Consider the following 17,718-nt stretch of genomic DNA (forward strand, 5'->3'; position numbering starts at 1 on the left):
CGACTCTGCCGTTGGACCTCTGATGTCCTGGTGCAACTTCCAGGGCTCCGCGCTGCTTTTCCACGGACTGAGGAGCAGCCAAACCTCCGGCAGTGATTCCTTCCCGGGAGAGGATTCAGGAGGGGTGGATAGAGGGTGGTCTCCACTTCCCTTCTTTAACCATCGCTCCCCTCCCATCCCAGGAAGGGGCTTTGTTAACTCTGCAGAGTCAGAGGGGATATTTCAGCTCAGAGAGACTGCTGGGGCTTAACATTTTCCCATTAGGCACTTCCTACTTTTCCAGCATCTTATCTCTTCATTTGGAAACCTGGTAGACCACCTGGAAAATCTTTTGCTTTAGAAAAGGCCTCTAAATAGCTGGCCCACCCCTGACTGCAAAGGGGTCTTGTCTGCCAGTGTGGACACCACCAAGGAGCAGGAGGGATCCTGAATTTTCACTCTGGCCGTCTGGACCAGCTCTCCAGGTACCTCCTTCCCTTCCCCACAGCACCTGTATATATGTATATATGTTTGTACATATTTATTACTCTATTTATTTATTTTACTTGTACATATCTGTTCTATTTATTTTATTTTGTTAGTATGTTTGGTTTTGTTCTCTGTCTCCCCCTTATCGACTGTGAGCCTACTGTTGGGTAGGGACTGTCTCTGTATGTTGCCAACTTGTACTTCCCAAGTGCTTAGTACAGTGCTCTGCACACAGTAAGCGCTCAATAAATACGATTGATTGATTGATTCTTCGTGTTGGGGGGAGGTGGACTGCAGGTCACCCAGCACTTTCATCTCTGCTAACTGTGAGCCCGCTTCTAATAATAAATAATGGCATTTATTAAGCACTTGCTATATGCAAAGCACTGTTCTAAGCGCTGGATATTGATGGTATTTAAGCACTTACTATGTGCAAAGCACTGTTTGAAGCACTGGGGAGGTTACAAGGTGATCAGCTCCCACGGGGGGCTCACAGTTTAAAGCCCCGTTTTACAGATGAGGTAACTGAGGCCCAGAGAAGTTAAGTGACTTATCCAAAGTCACACAGCTGACAGCTGGCAGAGCCGGGATTTGAACCCATGACCTCTGACTCCAAATCCCGGGCCCTTTCCACTGAGCCAACGCTGCTTCTAGACTGTGAGCCAGTTGTCGGGTAGGGACCGTCTCTATATGTTGCCGACTTGTACTTCCCAAGCGCTTAGTACAGCGCCCTGCACACAGTAAGCGCTCAATAAATACGATTGAATGAACGAATGAATGAAACGGCTCCTTTGTCAACCAATTTGTACATGAGGAATTGTTCCTGAGTGGGACAACCTGATTGCCTTGTATCTACCAGCAATTAGAACAGTGCTTTGGCACATGGTAAGCGCTTAACAAATACCATTATTATTATTCCAGAAGAGTTCGGAGTAAAACGTGACCTCTAGGAAGCTCCAAGTTAATGGGAAAACCTGGCCTTATGATGAGTTCAGTTGCCGTAAATCTTCCCATGGCAGAAGCTGCAGCTGTGGGTCGGATTGTCTCCCAACAGCAAGGAGTGCTCCTCAACTGGCACCACTCAACCGTTTGGAGAAAAGCCAGTCCCAGAAAAAATCTGGCCCCTCTGAGCCCCAAGCTGTACGTCTGAGCAGTGAGTCGTGACTGAGTTCTAGAAATGTCGAACTCCTGACTTTGCTCTCCTTCTCTAAGCTCCCTGTGGGCTGGAAATCAATCAATTAATCGTATTTATTGAGCGCTTCCTGTGTGCAGAGCACTGTACGAAGCGCTTGGGAAGTACAAGTCGGCAACACATAGAGACAGTCCCTACCCAACAGTGGGCTCACAGTCTAGAAGGGGGAGACAAAGAACAAAACCTAACATACTAATAAAATAAATAGAATAGATATGTACAAGTAAGATAAATAAATAGAGTAATAAATATGTACGAACATATATACATATATACAGGTGCTGTGGGGAAGGGAAGGAGGTAAGATGGAGGGGATGGAGAGGGGGATGAGGGGGAGAGGAAGGAAGGGGCTCAGTCTTTGAAGGCCTCCTGGAGGAGGTGAGCTCTCAGTAGGGCCTTGAAGGGAGGAACCTGTTTACCAACTCTTAATAATAATAATAATAATGATGATGGTGTTTGTTGAGCACTTCCTATATGCCAAACATGGTTCTAAGCGCTGGGGTAGATACGAGGTAATCAGGTTGTCCCACGTGGGGTTCACAGTCTTAATCCCCATTTTACAGGTGAGGTAACTGAGGCACAGAGAAATGACTTGCCCAGGATCACACAGCAGACAGCCGGGATTAGAACCCACGACCCCTTAGTCTTGCCACTAAGCCACGCTGCGTTTCGTATATTGTTCTCGCCCAAGCGCTTAGTACAGTGAGTTCTCCGTAAGTATCGGTTGATTATAGGGCCACAACGCCTCGAAGTGTCCGTAAGGTGGCCCGGCTGTTGATGCACCATGGCAACTTAACACCTTAACACAGGTGCTTACTATATAGGTTGTGAGAGTGTCTTTGTGACTTCAAGCCCCTGAGAAAACTATGGGTTAGACTGGACCGTGAAACTAGTCACTGTCACTGCCTGACCCTGGATTCTTTTTTTTCCTTCACTCTCTCTTGAACCAGACAGAAGAATCCATCCCTCCTCAATGATCAGGGAAGAAATCCCTCCTCAAGGGAAGCAGCGTGGCTCAGCGGAAAAACCCCGGGCTTGGGAGTCAGAGGTCATGGGTTCTAATCCCTGCTCTGCCGCTTGTTAGCTGTGTGACTTTGGGCAAGTCACTTCACTTCTCTGTGCCTCAGTTCCCTCATCTGGAAAATGGGGATGAAGACTGTGAGCCCCACGTGGGACAACCTAGACTGTGAGCCCGTTGTGGGGTAGGGACCGTCTCTGTATGTTGCCAACCTGTACTTCCCAAGCGCTTAGTACAGTGTGCTGCACACAGTAAGCACTCAATAAATGCGATTGATTGAATGAATGAATGAAACTGATGACCTTGTAGTCATTCAATCCTATTTACTGAGCGCTTACTGTGTGCAGAGCGCTTGGGAAATACAAGTTGACGACATATAGAGACGGTCCCTACACAACAGCGGGCTCATCTACCCCGGCGCTTAGAACAGTGCTTGGCATATAGTTAGTGCTATATGATGGTATATTAATGATATGGTATAATGATGATTAATGATATGGTATAATGATGGTATATTAGGATATATTAATAATGATGGTATTTGTTAAGCGCTTACTATGTGCAAAGCACTGTTCTAAGCGCTGAGGAAGTTACAAGGTGATCAGGTTGTCCCACAGGGGGCTCACAGTTTTCATCCGCAATACGAACATTATTATTATTTTATCATTTGGAAGTATCGTCCCCCTCTCCATCCCCCCCATCTTACCTCCTTCCCTTCCCCACAGCACCTGTACATATGTATATATGTTTGTACAGATTTATTACTCTATTTATTTATTTATTTATTTTATTTCTACATATCTATTCTATTTATTTTATTTTGTTAGTATCTTTGGTTTTGTTCTCTGTCTCCCCCTTTTAGACTGTGAGCCCACTGTTGGGTAGGGACTGTCTCTATATGTTGCCAATTTGTACTTCCCAAGCGCTTAGTACAGTGCTCTGCACATAGTAAGCACTCAATAAATACGATTGATGATGATGATGAAGTATGCTGTGCAGTTTCAGCTACTTTTTCAATTTCCACCTAAAATAGGAGATACCAGCATTGGCTCCCTGTGACTGTCAGGGCTGGGAAAAAGTATGAAGGAAAGGACCTGGCCCTCTTCCCTCCTTCCTGCTTCTTTTTAATCAATCAATCAATCAATTAATCAGTGGTGTTTGTTGAGTGCTTACTGTGTGCAGAGCACTGTATTGTATTTGGGAAACTACAATGCAGCTGAGTAGGTAGGTGTGATCCCTGCCCTGAAGGGGAGAAAGATTTAAAATAAATAACAGATAAGGGAGGCAGGAGAGGCGAAGGATATGTGCATAAGTGCTGGGGGCTAGGAGATTATAAGTGAATATCAAGTGAATATTGGTGAATATCAAGTGCTTCAGGGTCATAGTTGCAGACAATGAAGAAGGGAGGGTGAGGAAGGGAGATGAGGACTTTGGGAAGGCCTTTTAAAGGTGTGATTTTTAGAAGGGTTTTGAAGCTGATGAGAGGGGTGGTCTGTTGGATTTGAATGGAGGGAGTGCCAGGCCAGAGAGGGGTTGTGAACAAGAGATTGGTGGTGAGAGAGATAAGATAGAGGTACAGAGGGGGGGATGTGAACAAGAGATTGGTGAGGAGAGAGATAAAATAGAGGTACAGAGCTTAGGTTGAGTTAGAGGAGCAAAGAGTGCAGGCTAGGCTGTAGTACTTAGAACAGTTCTTTGCACATAGTAAGTGCTCAATAAATGCTTATTTATCATTAGTAGGAAATCCTTATTTTAAATAGCGTTCATTCTCTTCTGGAAGCAGTGCACTAGCAGGTAGTGAAGTTGTTTCAGGCCTTTGGTGAAAGATATTGTCACTGAGAAGAGCTTCACTTAGTTGGAAGCAGCGTGGCCCAGTGGAAAGAGCCCGGGCTTGGGAGTCAGAGGTCATGGGTTCAAATCCCGGCTCCGCCACCTATCAGCTGTGAGACTTTGGGCAAGGCACTTCACTTCTCTGGGCCTCAGTTCCCTCATCTGTAAAATAGGGATTAAGACTGTGAGCCCCCCCATAGGACAACCTGGTCACCTTGCAACCTCCCCAGCGCTTAGAACAATGCTTTACACATAGTAAGTGCTTAATAAATGGCATTATTATTATTATCATTCTCTGTGCCTCGGTTACCTCATCTGTAAAATGGGGATTAAGACTGTGAGCCCCACGTGGGACAACCTTATCACCTTGTATCCTCCCCAGCGCTTAGAACTGTGCTTTGCACATAGTAAGTGCTTAACAAATGCCATCATTATTATTATTATGAAGGATTCCTGTTAAATTGGGTTGTAGATAATATTGCAGGATTGGGACTTGGCATGAAAGTTCACTGGTTTCTCTATTCAAATGTTGCTGCCTGCTTACAATATCGTGCCATTAATACTGGAACCCAGGGCAGAATGTGTCACGTATCATTGGTGCGAGATGTGTCAAGTGAGGCACAACGGAATAGAAAAAATTACTATTGCTTAAAAAGCCCGAGTCGGATTACTTACTTTAAACGTAGTATTTTCAAGAGCCTTCCTGCAGCTGCATCCCTTCCAGGCAGGAATATTAGATTATGGGCAATTTAGAGGTCTGTATCCTTCTCCACAGGCACACATAACTCCCATTAGAGTCAGCTGAAGTAAGTCACATTCCTATAAAGGATGTTAAGGCTGGGGACTTCCTTTCTGTTCAGCAAACTGAACCGTTCCAAACGGGAATTGCCTGGTTGTGGAAAGCACCAAGCATGGAATTCCTCTTCAAGGTGATCATGATGGTGAGTGCTTGGTAAATGTTTAGTGTGTAACAAGTACCTTGCTAAGCTTGAGGTAGGCCCTGTAGTTGCTACTTTCAGATTTTTATACTCTGTTGTGTCCCCCTACTGTTATTGATTTTACTGTCAATCTTACTTTTTCATTCATTTAATTGTATTCATTGAGCGCTTACTGTGTGCAGAGCACTGTACTAAGCGTTTCGGAAGTACAAGTTGGCGACATATAGAGACGGTCCCTACCCAATAACGGTCTCACGGTCTAGAAGCGGGAGACAGACAACAAAGCAAAACATGTGGACAGGTGCCAAGTCATCCGAATAAATATAAATAAAGCTAGATTCATTCATTCAGTTCATTCAATCGTATTTATTGAGTGCTTGCTGTGTGTAGAGCACTGTACTAAGTGCTTGGGAAGTACAAGTTGGCAACATATAGAGACGGTCCCTACCCAACAGTGGGCTCACAGTCTAGAAGGGGGAGACAGCAAAATCAATCAATCAATCAATCGTATTTATTGAGCGCTTACTATGTGCAGAGCACTGTACTAAGCGCTTGGGAAGTACAAGTTGGCAACATATAGAGACAGTCCCCACCCAGCAGTGGGCTCACAGTCTAGAAGGGGGAGACAGAGAACAAAACCAAACATACTAACAAAATAAAATAAATAGAATAGATATGTACAAATAAAATAAATAAATAGAATAATAAATATGTACAACCATATGTACAGGTGCTGTGGGGAAGGGAACAAAACATATGAACAAAATAAAATGAATAGTAAATATGTACAAGTAAAATAGAGTAATAAATCTGTACAAACATATATGCAGGTGCTGTGGGGAGGGTAAGGAGGTAGGGCGGGGGGTGGGGAGGAAGAGAGAAAAAGGGGGCTCAGTCTGGGAAGGCCTCTGGGAGGAGGTGAGCTCTCAGTAGGGTTTTGAAGGGAGGAAGAGAGCTTGTTTGGCGGATTCATTTGTTCATTCAATCGTATTGAGCGCTTACTGTGTGCAAAGCACTATACTAAGCGCTTGGGAAGTACAAGTTGGCAACATATAGAGACGGTCCCTACCCAACAACGGGCTCACAGTCTAGAAGGGGGAGACAGACAACAAAACAAAACATATTAACAAAATAAAATAAATAGAATGTGCAGATGTGCGGAGGGAGGGCATGCCAGGCCAGGGGGAGGACGTGGGCTGGGGGTCGACGGTGGGACAGGTGAGAACGAGGTACAGGGAGGAGGTTAGAGCAGAGATCATATCTACTAATTTCGCTGTAGTCTTCCAACCACAGTACAGTGCTCACAGAAGGAGCTCAGTGGATCCTATTGTTTGATTGATTGGAGGGTGCAGAAGATGCTTGTGTGTTCTCTAACAGCCCAGTTCTGAGCTAGATCCCCGGGCCGGACCCCTCTGGTCAATCATGAGGGGCTAATCCGTGGCCAGAGGTAGCCCTGGGTCACTGGCTCCCCTGGACTAGGTCGGCAGGGCTAACCCAGTGGGAGGCCAGGGGATTTAGTTTCACGGTGATGGATTGATTGAGAGGCACTGGGTCCCTTCCACAGTCCGCATGGATCATCTTGGGGAACCGCGTTTCCGAAGGAGCGTGACCGTCACCTGTCAAGTGGGGATGGGTTTGAGCATCGGTCCGGGGAGAGGGAGAGACTGGAGTCAGAAAGGCTGAGCAAGGCCAGATTTATTCTACGTGGTAAATTGAACTTCCCTTTTGGGAGGAATACACTTATTGTAGTTATTCACAGGTGGCAAATTGAACTTCCCTTTTGGGAGGAATACATTCATTCATTCATTCAATCGTATTTATTGAGCACTTACTGTGTGCGGAGCACTGTAATAAGCGCTTGGGAAGTACAAGTTGGCAACATATAGAGATGATCCCTACCCAACAACGGGCTCACAGTCTAGAAGGGGATAATAATAATGGCATTTATTAAGCGCTTACTATGTGTAAAGCACTGTTCTAAGAGCTGGGGAGGTTACAAGGTGATCAGATTGTCCCACAGGGGGCTCACAGTCAATCCCCATTTTACAGATGTGGCAACTGAGGCACAGAGAATTGAGGTGACTTGCCCAAAGCCACGCAGCTGACAACCGGCGGAGCCGGGATTTGAACCCAAGACCACTGACTCCAAAGCCCAGGCTCTTTCCACTGAGCCACGCGGCTTCTCTACACTTATGTGTTATTTGCACGTGGTGAAGCACCTAGGCCCGACCTCCTCACTCGGGAGGAATTCACTTATCCATTACTCACACGTGTCGAAGCATCTAGCTCCCACACACGAACGCTTCCCACTTGGGAGCAATTCACTTATGTGTTACTTGCACGTGGCAAAGCACCCAAGGAGTGTATTTGTGTGTTACAAACCCGTGGCAAAGTGCCCCAGCTTCCAGCCCCACTAGCATTCAGAGGACAGTCACTTGTCCCACGGCTCTTGGTGCAGACAGAGCGGGCCTCCCGCGCTTCACGTTTGGATCCGCTGCTCAGATAGTCGGAGGTGGCCGGTATTTATCACCTGTCCCTCTGGGCCATTCGGGTTTCCTGTTTCTGCTTGTCCAATCTCTGCCCGCCCCCCTTCCCCTATCTCTATATCTTGTTCAGTTGGAATGGGGGGCGAGGGACACCCGCTGTTGTATTCCTGGCCCGGGTTGTCTAGTGGTTATGGTTACAGGGACTTTGTCCCGCCTGCACTTCTGAGTTCCTCTTTGCTGGCTCGGCCAGCCACACAATAGTGCTTGAACTTGAGATGATGGGTGGTTCAAAGCGATGGCTCACTCTGGGGACAGTGGCCTACTGTTCTGGGAGTCAGCAGACCTGGGTTCTAATCCCGGCTAGTCATAATAAATAATAATATTAATTATAATAATAAATTAGTCATAATTTATTAGCAATCAGTCATATTTACTGAGCACTTACTGTCCGCAGAGCACTATGCTAACTGCTTGGGAGAGGTCGTCTGACTCCAGTCCTGTGCTCTTAAGCAGCTCTGTGCCATGATGTTTCTTAACCCTCCTTCTGTAATCTTTCTTTTTGCATCTTAATTTTGAAGTTATTCATCACTTTGTAAAAAAGAAAAGAAGACCCCTTTGAAAAGAGTGTGATTTATGATGATGATGATGGCATTTATTAAGCACTCACTATGTGCAAAGCACTGTTCTAAGCGCTGGGGAGTTTGCAAGGTGATCAGGTTGTCCCACGGAGGGCTCACAGTCTTAATCCCCATTTTACAGATGAGGTACCTGAGGCGCAGAGAAGTTAAGTGACTTGCCCAAAGTCACACAGCTGACAGTTGCCGGAGTGGGATTTGAACCCATGACCTCTGACTGCAAAGCCCAGGCTCTTTCCACTGAGCCACACTGCTTCTTACTCGGCAAAATGGAGATTCAATACCTGTCCCTCCTCCTACTTAGACCGTGAGCTCCATGTGGAACCTGATTATCTTATCATTCATTCATTCAGTCGTATTTATTGAGCGCTTACTGTGTGCAGAGCACTGTACTAAGAGCTTGGGAAGTACAAATCGGCAACAAATGGAGACGGCCCCTACCAACAACGGGCTCACAGTCTAGATTATCTTGTATCTACCCCAGTATTTAGTACAGTGCTTGGCACATAGCAAGCGCTTAAGAACTACCACAATTATTGTTTTCCTACCAAGGTGATGTCTGCACAAAGGGGGGGCGGGGCCCTTGCTCACCCCACCCATTGGCATCAGGCAGTCTAGATGCATTCATTCAATCATATTTATTGAGCACTTACTCTGTGCAGAGCACTGTACTAAGCGCTTGGGAAGTACAAGTTGGATCCCTGCCTCTCTGGCATGAAAGACTAGTGCTGTATTTTTTTGACTTGTTCAATGGACGTGGATAATTATATACGTTTATTTCCTTCAGGGGCAGGGTGATTTTTCTATTTGGATCATGGATTTCACAGGCACCACCATCAGGGAAGCATTTAATTGTGGAATGCTTATTATTTTATCTAAATTTATCATTCTCTAATTATTTCTGCCTTCCATTCCGAAAGTTTCTCCGTGGTTCACTGGTGGAGCCTTATGTTGACAAATTGGAGTAAACAGTTGGGCGGAGTGAATGGGCCGGCTGTTGGTATTTTGCATCAAACATTATCTTAACAGCACCAAGGGTTGAGAGTGGGAGTGAGTTGGGAGGAGAAGTGAGGTAATTTGTCCTTGCTTGTAGGTTCATTAACCTTTCAGATTTAATTGTATCCAGTTTGGATTATTGCTCTCAGTTTCCTAAATGATGCTTTCACTTAGACTGTGAGCTTGTTGTGAGCAGGGACTCTGTCTACTAACTGCATTATGTTTTATTCTGCACACACTAAGCGCTATAAATATGATTGATTTCATATTAAAAACTTTGTGCTGGAATTCCAAAATAGTCCTGTTGTTTTTTTTTTTTTGTGACAGATCTTTCTCCTTGTTTCCCTGTGTGTGGTTATAGATATGGCCCAGGCTCAAGGCTTCGGAAGAAGGTCCGCCAAGGCCTTCCTGAAAGGTTTCTTCGTAGCCGTGCCGGTGACTGTGACGTTCCTGGATCGAGTGGCCTGTGTGGCGAGAGTGGAGGGAACATCGATGCAGGTAACGGATGAACCTCTTTTCCCTCACGGAATGGCACTTGAATGGAGCTAGCAAGTTCAGCCCCCTGTTCCTCCTCAGACATAACCACCTTGTTTCTCCCTGTGATCTTATCGCTGCTCAGCTCAAGTCCTTATGGACCTGAACCCCTCAGTTGGATTGGGCTGGACTCAAACTGGCTCTGGCATCTCTGCAGTTCCCTTCCCTCAAGCCATGGCAACTCCTGTGGGCCAGGGCCCTCCTGAGCCGCCCCTTGGGCCTTCAGTGACTCAAACGTGAGGTTTCCAAGGGGGAACTGGATCTATAAGTTCCAGCAGCCTAAAGGAATCCCTGCCCACTCATCCATGCCCTGTTTTGGGAGTCAGTGCCCCCCACGAGAAGGGAGTCCCGTGTTTCTTGGTGATTCCAACTAGCCTGGGCTATGGCAGGGCATGGAGCACATGCCGGGACTGGGCCAAGGCTGGGGTTTGTTCAGTTTGGCCTGCATTGGCCCCAGCAGAAGGCTGTCTCCTCCCCAAGATGTCCAGCTACTCCCCACCGCAGGGCAGGACACCAATGCCCACTTGCCCCACCCAATCACTTCCTATTTTATTTTACCCTGTCTCCTAAGAGCAGGAGTGCCAACTTTTCATCATTAATGAGGGTACAGCAAGAGAGCGGACTTTTGTGGGAATAGGGAAGGAAGGGGGGAGGGAGGAAGAAGAATAAAGGAGGGAAAGGAAGAGGAACCCAAAGGTGCAAAAGGAGGTAAGCTTCGTCCTATGCATCCACCACCCCTTTAATAATAATCATTCATTCATTCATTCATTCATTCATTCAATCATATTTATTGAGCACTTACTGTGCAGAGCACTGTACTAGGCACTTGGGAAGTACAAGTTGGCAACATATAGAGACGGACCCTACCCAACAGCGGGCTCAAAATGATAATAGTAATAGCATTTATTAAGGGCTTACTAGGTGCAAAGCACTGTTCTAAGCGCTGGGGAGGTTACAAAGTGATCAGGTTGTCCCACTTGGGGCTCACAATCTTAATCCCCGTTTTCAAGGTGAGGTAACTGAGGCCCAGAGAAGTTAAGTGACTTGCCCAAGGTCACACAGCTGACAGTTGGCGGAGCTGGGATTTGAACCCATGACCTCTGACTCCAAAGCCCGTGTTCTTTTCACCGAGCCACGCTGCTTCCCTATCAGTCAATGGTATTTTTTTTGGCATTTATTAAGCACTTACTATGTGCAAAGCACTGTTCTAAGCGCCGGGGAGGTTACAAGGTGATCAGGTTGTCCCACAGGGAGCTCATAGTCTTAATCCTCATTTTCCAGATGAGGGAACTGAGGCACGGAGAAGTGAAGTGACTTGCCCAAAGTCACACAGCTGACAGTTGGCAGAGCTGGGATTTGATAGACTGTGAGCCCACTGTTGGGTAGGGGCCGTCTCTATGTGTTGCCAACTTGTACTTCCCAAGCGCTTAGTACAGTGCTCTGCACACAGTAAGCACTCAATAAATGCGATTGAATGAATTTGAACCCATGACCTCTGACTCCAAAGGCCATGCTCTTTCCACTGAGCTGTGCTGCTTCTTGTCCCAACGCTTATACTGTGTGCGGAGCTCTGTAGTAAGCGCTGGGAGAGTTCACTGAGATGGGGTGCTGGCATCCCATCCGGCCCTCCGTGGAGTCATCGAGCCGCTTGCCTCCCCCCAGTCTGATCACGTCCCTGCAGGACCACACAGGTGTGTCGCTCTTGGGCCAGGCTGGGCTTGTCAGGATCCGCTGGTAATAATAATAATAATAATAATAATAATAGCATTTGTTAAACGCTTACTATGTGCAAAGCACCGTTCTAAGTGCCTGGAAGGTTACAAGGTGATCAGGTTGTCCCACGGGGGGCTCACAGTCTTAATCTCCATTTTCCAGATGAGGGAACTGAGGCCCAGAGACATTAAGCGACTTGCCCAAAGTCACACAGCTGGCAATTGGCGGAGCTGGGATTTGAACCCATGACCTCCGACTCCAAATCCCGGGCTCTTTCCATTGAGCCCAAATAGCCAGGGAGGCCATGGCTGCAGTGGCAACTCAGCTGTGTAGCTGCTCATTACCGCAGGACTCATGCTGTGGCCCTGGCGCTGCATCTCTTGTACTTCCCAAGCGCTTAGTACAGTGCTCTGCACACAGTAGGTGCTCAATAAATGCGATTGAATGAATGAATCTCTTACTCCTGGCCTTTCTCCTCTGCCCTGAGGGTCCCATCTCATGCCAGGAGGACTCCTGCTTGCAGCCAGCATGCTTAGAGAAGCAGCGGGGCTCAGTGGAAAGAGCCCGGGCTTTGGAGTCAGAGGTCATGGGTTCAAATCCCAGCTCCGCCAATTGTCAGCTTTGTGACTTTGGGCAAGTCACTTCACTTCTCTGGGCCTCAGTTACCTCATCTGGAAAATGGGGATTAAGACTGTGAGTCCCCCGTGGGACAACCTGATCACCTTGTAATCACCCCAGTGCTTAGAACAGTACGTTGTACATAGTAAGCACTTAATAAATTTCATAATTATTATTATTATTTATCTTAATGTCGGTCTCCCCCTCTAGACTGTAAGCTCCTTGTGGGCAGGGAACATGTATACGAAATGTTATATTGTACTCTCCAAAGTGCTTTGTACATTGAATTATTATTATTATTTATTTATCTTAATGTCGGTCTCCCCCTCTAGACTGTAAGCTCCTTATGGGCAGGGAACCTGTATACCAAATCTGTTATATTGTACTCTCCGAAGTGCTTTGTACATTGCTTTGCACACGGTAAGCGCTCATTAGATACAAACGATTGATTAGTAGAGTGAGTAGTAGTAACAGTGTTTATGAAGTGCTATGTGTAGAGCCTTGCCCAAGGTCACACAGCTGACAATTGGCAGAGCCGGGATTTGAACCCATGACCTCTGACTCCAAAGCCCGTGTTCTTTCCACCGAGCCATGCTGCTTCCCTATCAGTCAGTCAATGGTATTTTCTTTTTGGCATTTATTAAGCGCTTACTATGTGCAAAGCACTGTTCTAAGCTCCCAGAGATACTACACAGGTCTTGTCTCCTGCCCTTATCCTTTCCACAGCCCGTTCATTCATTCAATCGTATTTGTTGAGCGCTTCCTGTGTGCAGAGCGCTGTACTAAGCGCTTGGGAAGTACAAGTCGGCAACATATAGAGACGGTCCCTACCCAACAAGGGGCTCACATCAACAATTAACAAAGTAGCTGCTGATAAGCCCCTAGTTTTTTTCTTTTTCTTGGCCAGCTGTATGCTAGGGATTAGAGTGAAATCCCTTTCACTGATCCTGATTGTATTGTCAATCAATCAATCGTATTTATTGAGCGCTTACTGTGTGCAGAGCAGTGTACTAAGCGCTTGGGAAGTACAAGTTGGCAACATATAGAGACAGTCCATACCCAACAGTGGGCTCACAGTCTAGAAGACTGTCATGATTGTGTCCTCCTGATTACCCGTTGTAAGCGTTCCTGCAGACCACCTCTCTCCCCACATTCAAAGAATTATTAAAGTCACATTTCCTCCAAGAGGCCTACCCAGATTAAGCCCTCTTTTCCGTGGCTCGCTTTCCCTTCTGCGTCGTTTATGCACTTGGATCTGTGACCTTTGGATATTTGATATTCACCCCTCCCTTAACCGTGCAGCACTTAAGTAAATATATCCCCAAATTACGTATTATAAATTATTTATATCACTATCTGTCTCCCCCTCTAGACTGTAAGCTTCTTATGGGCAGGGGATTTGCCTGCTAATTTGGTATATTGTTCTCTCATTCATTCATTCATTCAATCGTATTTATTGAGCATGTACTGTATGCAGAGCACTGTACTAAGTGCTTGGGAAGTACAAGCTGGCAACATCTAGAGACGGTCCCTACCCAACAGAGGGCTCACAGTCTAGAAGGGGGAGACAGACAACAAAACAAAACATATTGACAAAGTAAAATAAATAGAATAAATATGTACAAGTAAAATAAATAAAGAGTAATAAATATGTACAAACATATATATATATATGTATATATATATATATATATATATATATACATCCACAGAAAAAAAAATGCTCTCCAAGACGTGCCCCTGATATAAACTCCGTGCTAGAGAAGAAGCCCACTCTTGAGGGAGTACAAGCTCATCATCATCATCAATCGTATTTATTGAGCACTTACTATGTGCAGAGCACTGTACTAAGCGCTTGGGAAGTACAAATTGGCAACATATAGAGACAGTCCCTACCCAACCAGGTGCCAGCAAATAAAATAAATAGATAAAATAAAAGGTGTCTCCCCATTCTAGACTGTGAGCCCGTTGTTGGGTAGGGACCATCTCTCTATGTTGCCAACTTGTACTTCCCAAGCACTTAGTACAGTGCTTGGCACACAGTAAGCGCTCAATAAATACGATTGAATGAACAAATGAATGAATGAATAAAATACGGCTTATAAAAGGGGAACAATGCTCTGCACTCAGTAAACGCTCAGTAAATTCCACTGATTGATGGATTGAGTACCATAGACTGTAAACTGCAAGCTCATTGTAGGCAGGGAATGTGTCTGTTTATTGTTATATTGTGCTCATTCAATCATATTTTTTGAGCGCTTGCCTTGTGCAGAACACTGTACTAAGCGTACTGTACTCTGTATTTATGTATTCTGTATGTGTACAGAATACACTGTACTCTTGTATTTAGGAGAGTACAAAACAACAATAAACAGACATATTCCCTGCCCTCAGTGAGCTTACTCTCCCAAGTGCTTTGTATGGTTCTCTGCACACAGTAAGCACTCAATAAATACCATTGAGTGATAGCCTAGTATGATCTTTTTTCTCCAGACCGTCCCCCAAAAGGATCACTCCCCGTGCTGCCACCCCCACCCCAAATCCCTAACACCCCTGTCTCCCAACTCCCAGAAGGGGTATGGTGAGCCTGCTGGGGTAAGGCGAGCAGTAAAGAGCCCGGGCTTTGGAGTCAGAGGGCACGGGTTCAAATCCTGGCTCCGCCAATTGTCGGCTGTGTGAATCTGGGCAAGTCACTTAACTTCTCTGTGCCTCAGTTACCTCATCTGTAAAATGGGGATGAAGACTGTGAACCTCCCGTGGGACAACCTGATCACCTTATAACCTCCCCAGCTCTTCGAACAGTGCTTTGCACATAGGAAGCGCTTAATAAATGCCATCATTATTATCATTATGTGGCTGATGAGGCTCAGAGCAGGATGGAATGAGACCTCGCCTCGCGGGATGGATTCATGCTTCCCACCTGCCTCCTGGGGATCATGACCCCCAGATTGAGGGGCATCAGCATACAGCCAGGTGAGCAGTCAACAGTTAGCGCTGGGAAAATGTGGATTTGTTTAATACTTAGGCCTCAAGAAATATTGGCCAAATTCATTCCAGTCAAGCAAAATAACCCAGCCAGATGCCTGCTGTCTCTGCTTATCTGTTTGGTTGAGTACAGTGCTCTGCACACAGTAAGCGCTCAATAAATACGATTGATGATGATGATGTCTTCCCCTTGCTTCTCGATTCGCTTGTTCGGAGAAGCAGCGTGGTTTAGTGGAAAGAGTCCGGGCTTGGGAGCCAGAGGGCGTGGGTTCTAATCTCGGCTCTGCCACTTGTCTGCTGTGTGACCTTGAGCAAGCCACTGAACTTCTCTGTGCCTCAGGTACCTCATCTGTAAAATAGGGATTAAGACTATGAGCTTAATACAGTGCTAAGCGCTTAGTACAGTGCTCTGCACACAGGAGGTGCTCAATAAATACGACTGAATGAATGAATGAGCCCCACATGGTACGACCTGATTACCTTGTATCTACCCCAATGCTTAGAACAGTGCTTGGCATATAAACAAACACCATAAGTATTATATATATTATCCTCACCCATCATCATTTTTTACTGGTCCCCGGTGAGGAGAAGGGTATATTTGTTGAGTCCTGGAGATGATGATTTATAGTCCTTTCATTCCAGAGGTTGATTATTATTATTATGGTATTTGCTAAGCACTTACTATGTGCCAGGCACTGTACTAAGCGCTGGGGTGATACAGTCAAATCAAGTTGGACACAGTCCCTGTCCCACATGGGGCTCACAGTTTCAATTCCCATTCTACAGATGAGGTAACTGAGGCCCAGAGAAGTTAAGTAACTTGCCCAGGGTCACACAGCCGACAAGTGGCCGAGCTGGGATTAGAACCCGTGACCTTCCGACTCTCAGTCCTGTTCTCTATCCACTGTGCCACGTTGCTTCTCTATGCATAGGAGTGACTTTTACCCTTATATAAATGTGGATTCCAATGAAGAGGGTTGTATTTTTCTTTTAAGAGACACAAGATTACCAAATAAAAGATTGACTCAGGAGTAAAAGATAGAACTGCATGCAGTTGAAACTGTAGAGCAGATATCGGTAGGTAGAATGTAATTACTCAAATTGGAATTTAGATTGGTCAAAGAATTGTCCGTTTCTGTGAAATTGCCCAAGGAATCTTTTAATAACCACCAAACCCGACTTTTAAGTTTTGTTAGAACGAGGGCCCCCGCAGCAGGGTCACTGGTTCAGAATCGAGGGAACGTGCCTGGAAGTGCGTTATTCAGAAATAAAATGAGAGGTTTAAAGAAGGTAAGTGAAAGTCCATCTTAATACCAATTAAAGAATGGGGGCAGCCCATTGTGAGGGATTTGAAGCACCAGAATGAACGAAGGATTTTTTAAACGGGAATTTCATTTGTAAAACAGAATTCCTCCTCTCGTTTCTAATTCTGCAGAAGTGGGACAACTCCACAAGATCTTTCTCTAGAATATCGTCATCTAGCTCAGACTTCAGAGAGTGATTTATGTAGAATATATTTGAAAGCCACGGGGTGTGAGGGAAAGTGAGACTTAATCAGCATGTAGCCTTTTATTCATCAATAGCACAATTCTATTGGTTCGGTGATTGCCTTGACTTTAAGCTATCTGTATGATTCCCCAGAACTTGATTTGTAATAAACCTCTTAGATTCCTAGCTGGCTTTTTGCACTCATTATCCCGTTTCCTGCCGAGCTGGAAATTAAAAGTTCTGTCTAAAGGCAAGGAAGAGAGTTTCCTTTTTCCTTTTTTTTTCCCCCATCTGTCATTTAGTTTTGGACCCAGAGTGCATTTAATGCTGCCCAATAATCCCGCAGGTTGCGACTGTTTGACGTCTTGGCAGGATGACTGCATGGAAGACATCAAGAAAACAGACATATTGTGATTTATGCACAGTCACTTGAGGCCGAGTTGGTGAATTTCGTTGTTACCTGCTGATTTTGCACTTTCCCTGCACTGAAAACCACCTGGTTTAAAGTCTCATTCCGCGCCGACTGCTCTGTATTCTACCCTTCACGAGTCGGCTGGGAGTAACGGGAAAGGAATGCAGATTTAATTTTAGCCCACTTTATTGTCTTGTGACTAGGTTTTTTTCTTTTCAAATTACCTTTGGTTTAGATTCCCACCTGAGGTTCCTGCCCCTAAGGATGTCGTAGTTGTTATGTGGCACTCTAACATGTTGTTATTATTAATAAAGAATTCCAATAGATTTGCCGGTATTTATGGCGGTGAACATATGTGACCTGAAGCAGCTGTTGTGTGCTAACTTTGTAATGTACTTTTAT

The 17,718-nt window shown here is 45.6% G+C and overlaps 1 protein-coding gene across 1 annotated transcript in view; it reads left to right on the top strand.

Annotated features, from left to right (window-relative positions):
• The first annotated feature begins 265 nt into the window (after nt 1–265).
• Nucleotides 266–17,718, top strand: part of IMMP2L (inner mitochondrial membrane peptidase subunit 2) — an 893,637-nt gene continuing 876,184 nt past the window's right edge. Inside the window, exons 1-2 of the mRNA XM_038752433.1 lie at nt 266–464; nt 9,925–10,061. Of these exons, the coding sequence (XP_038608361.1) occupies nt 9,927–10,061 (135 nt within the window). The 5' untranslated portion in view covers nt 266–464; nt 9,925–9,926. The remainder of the gene's footprint in view (nt 465–9,924; nt 10,062–17,718) is intronic.

This window comes from Tachyglossus aculeatus, chromosome 10 (genome assembly GCF_015852505.1).
Source record: "Tachyglossus aculeatus isolate mTacAcu1 chromosome 10, mTacAcu1.pri, whole genome shotgun sequence".
Classification (NCBI taxonomy): Eukaryota; Metazoa; Chordata; class Mammalia; order Monotremata; family Tachyglossidae; genus Tachyglossus; species Tachyglossus aculeatus.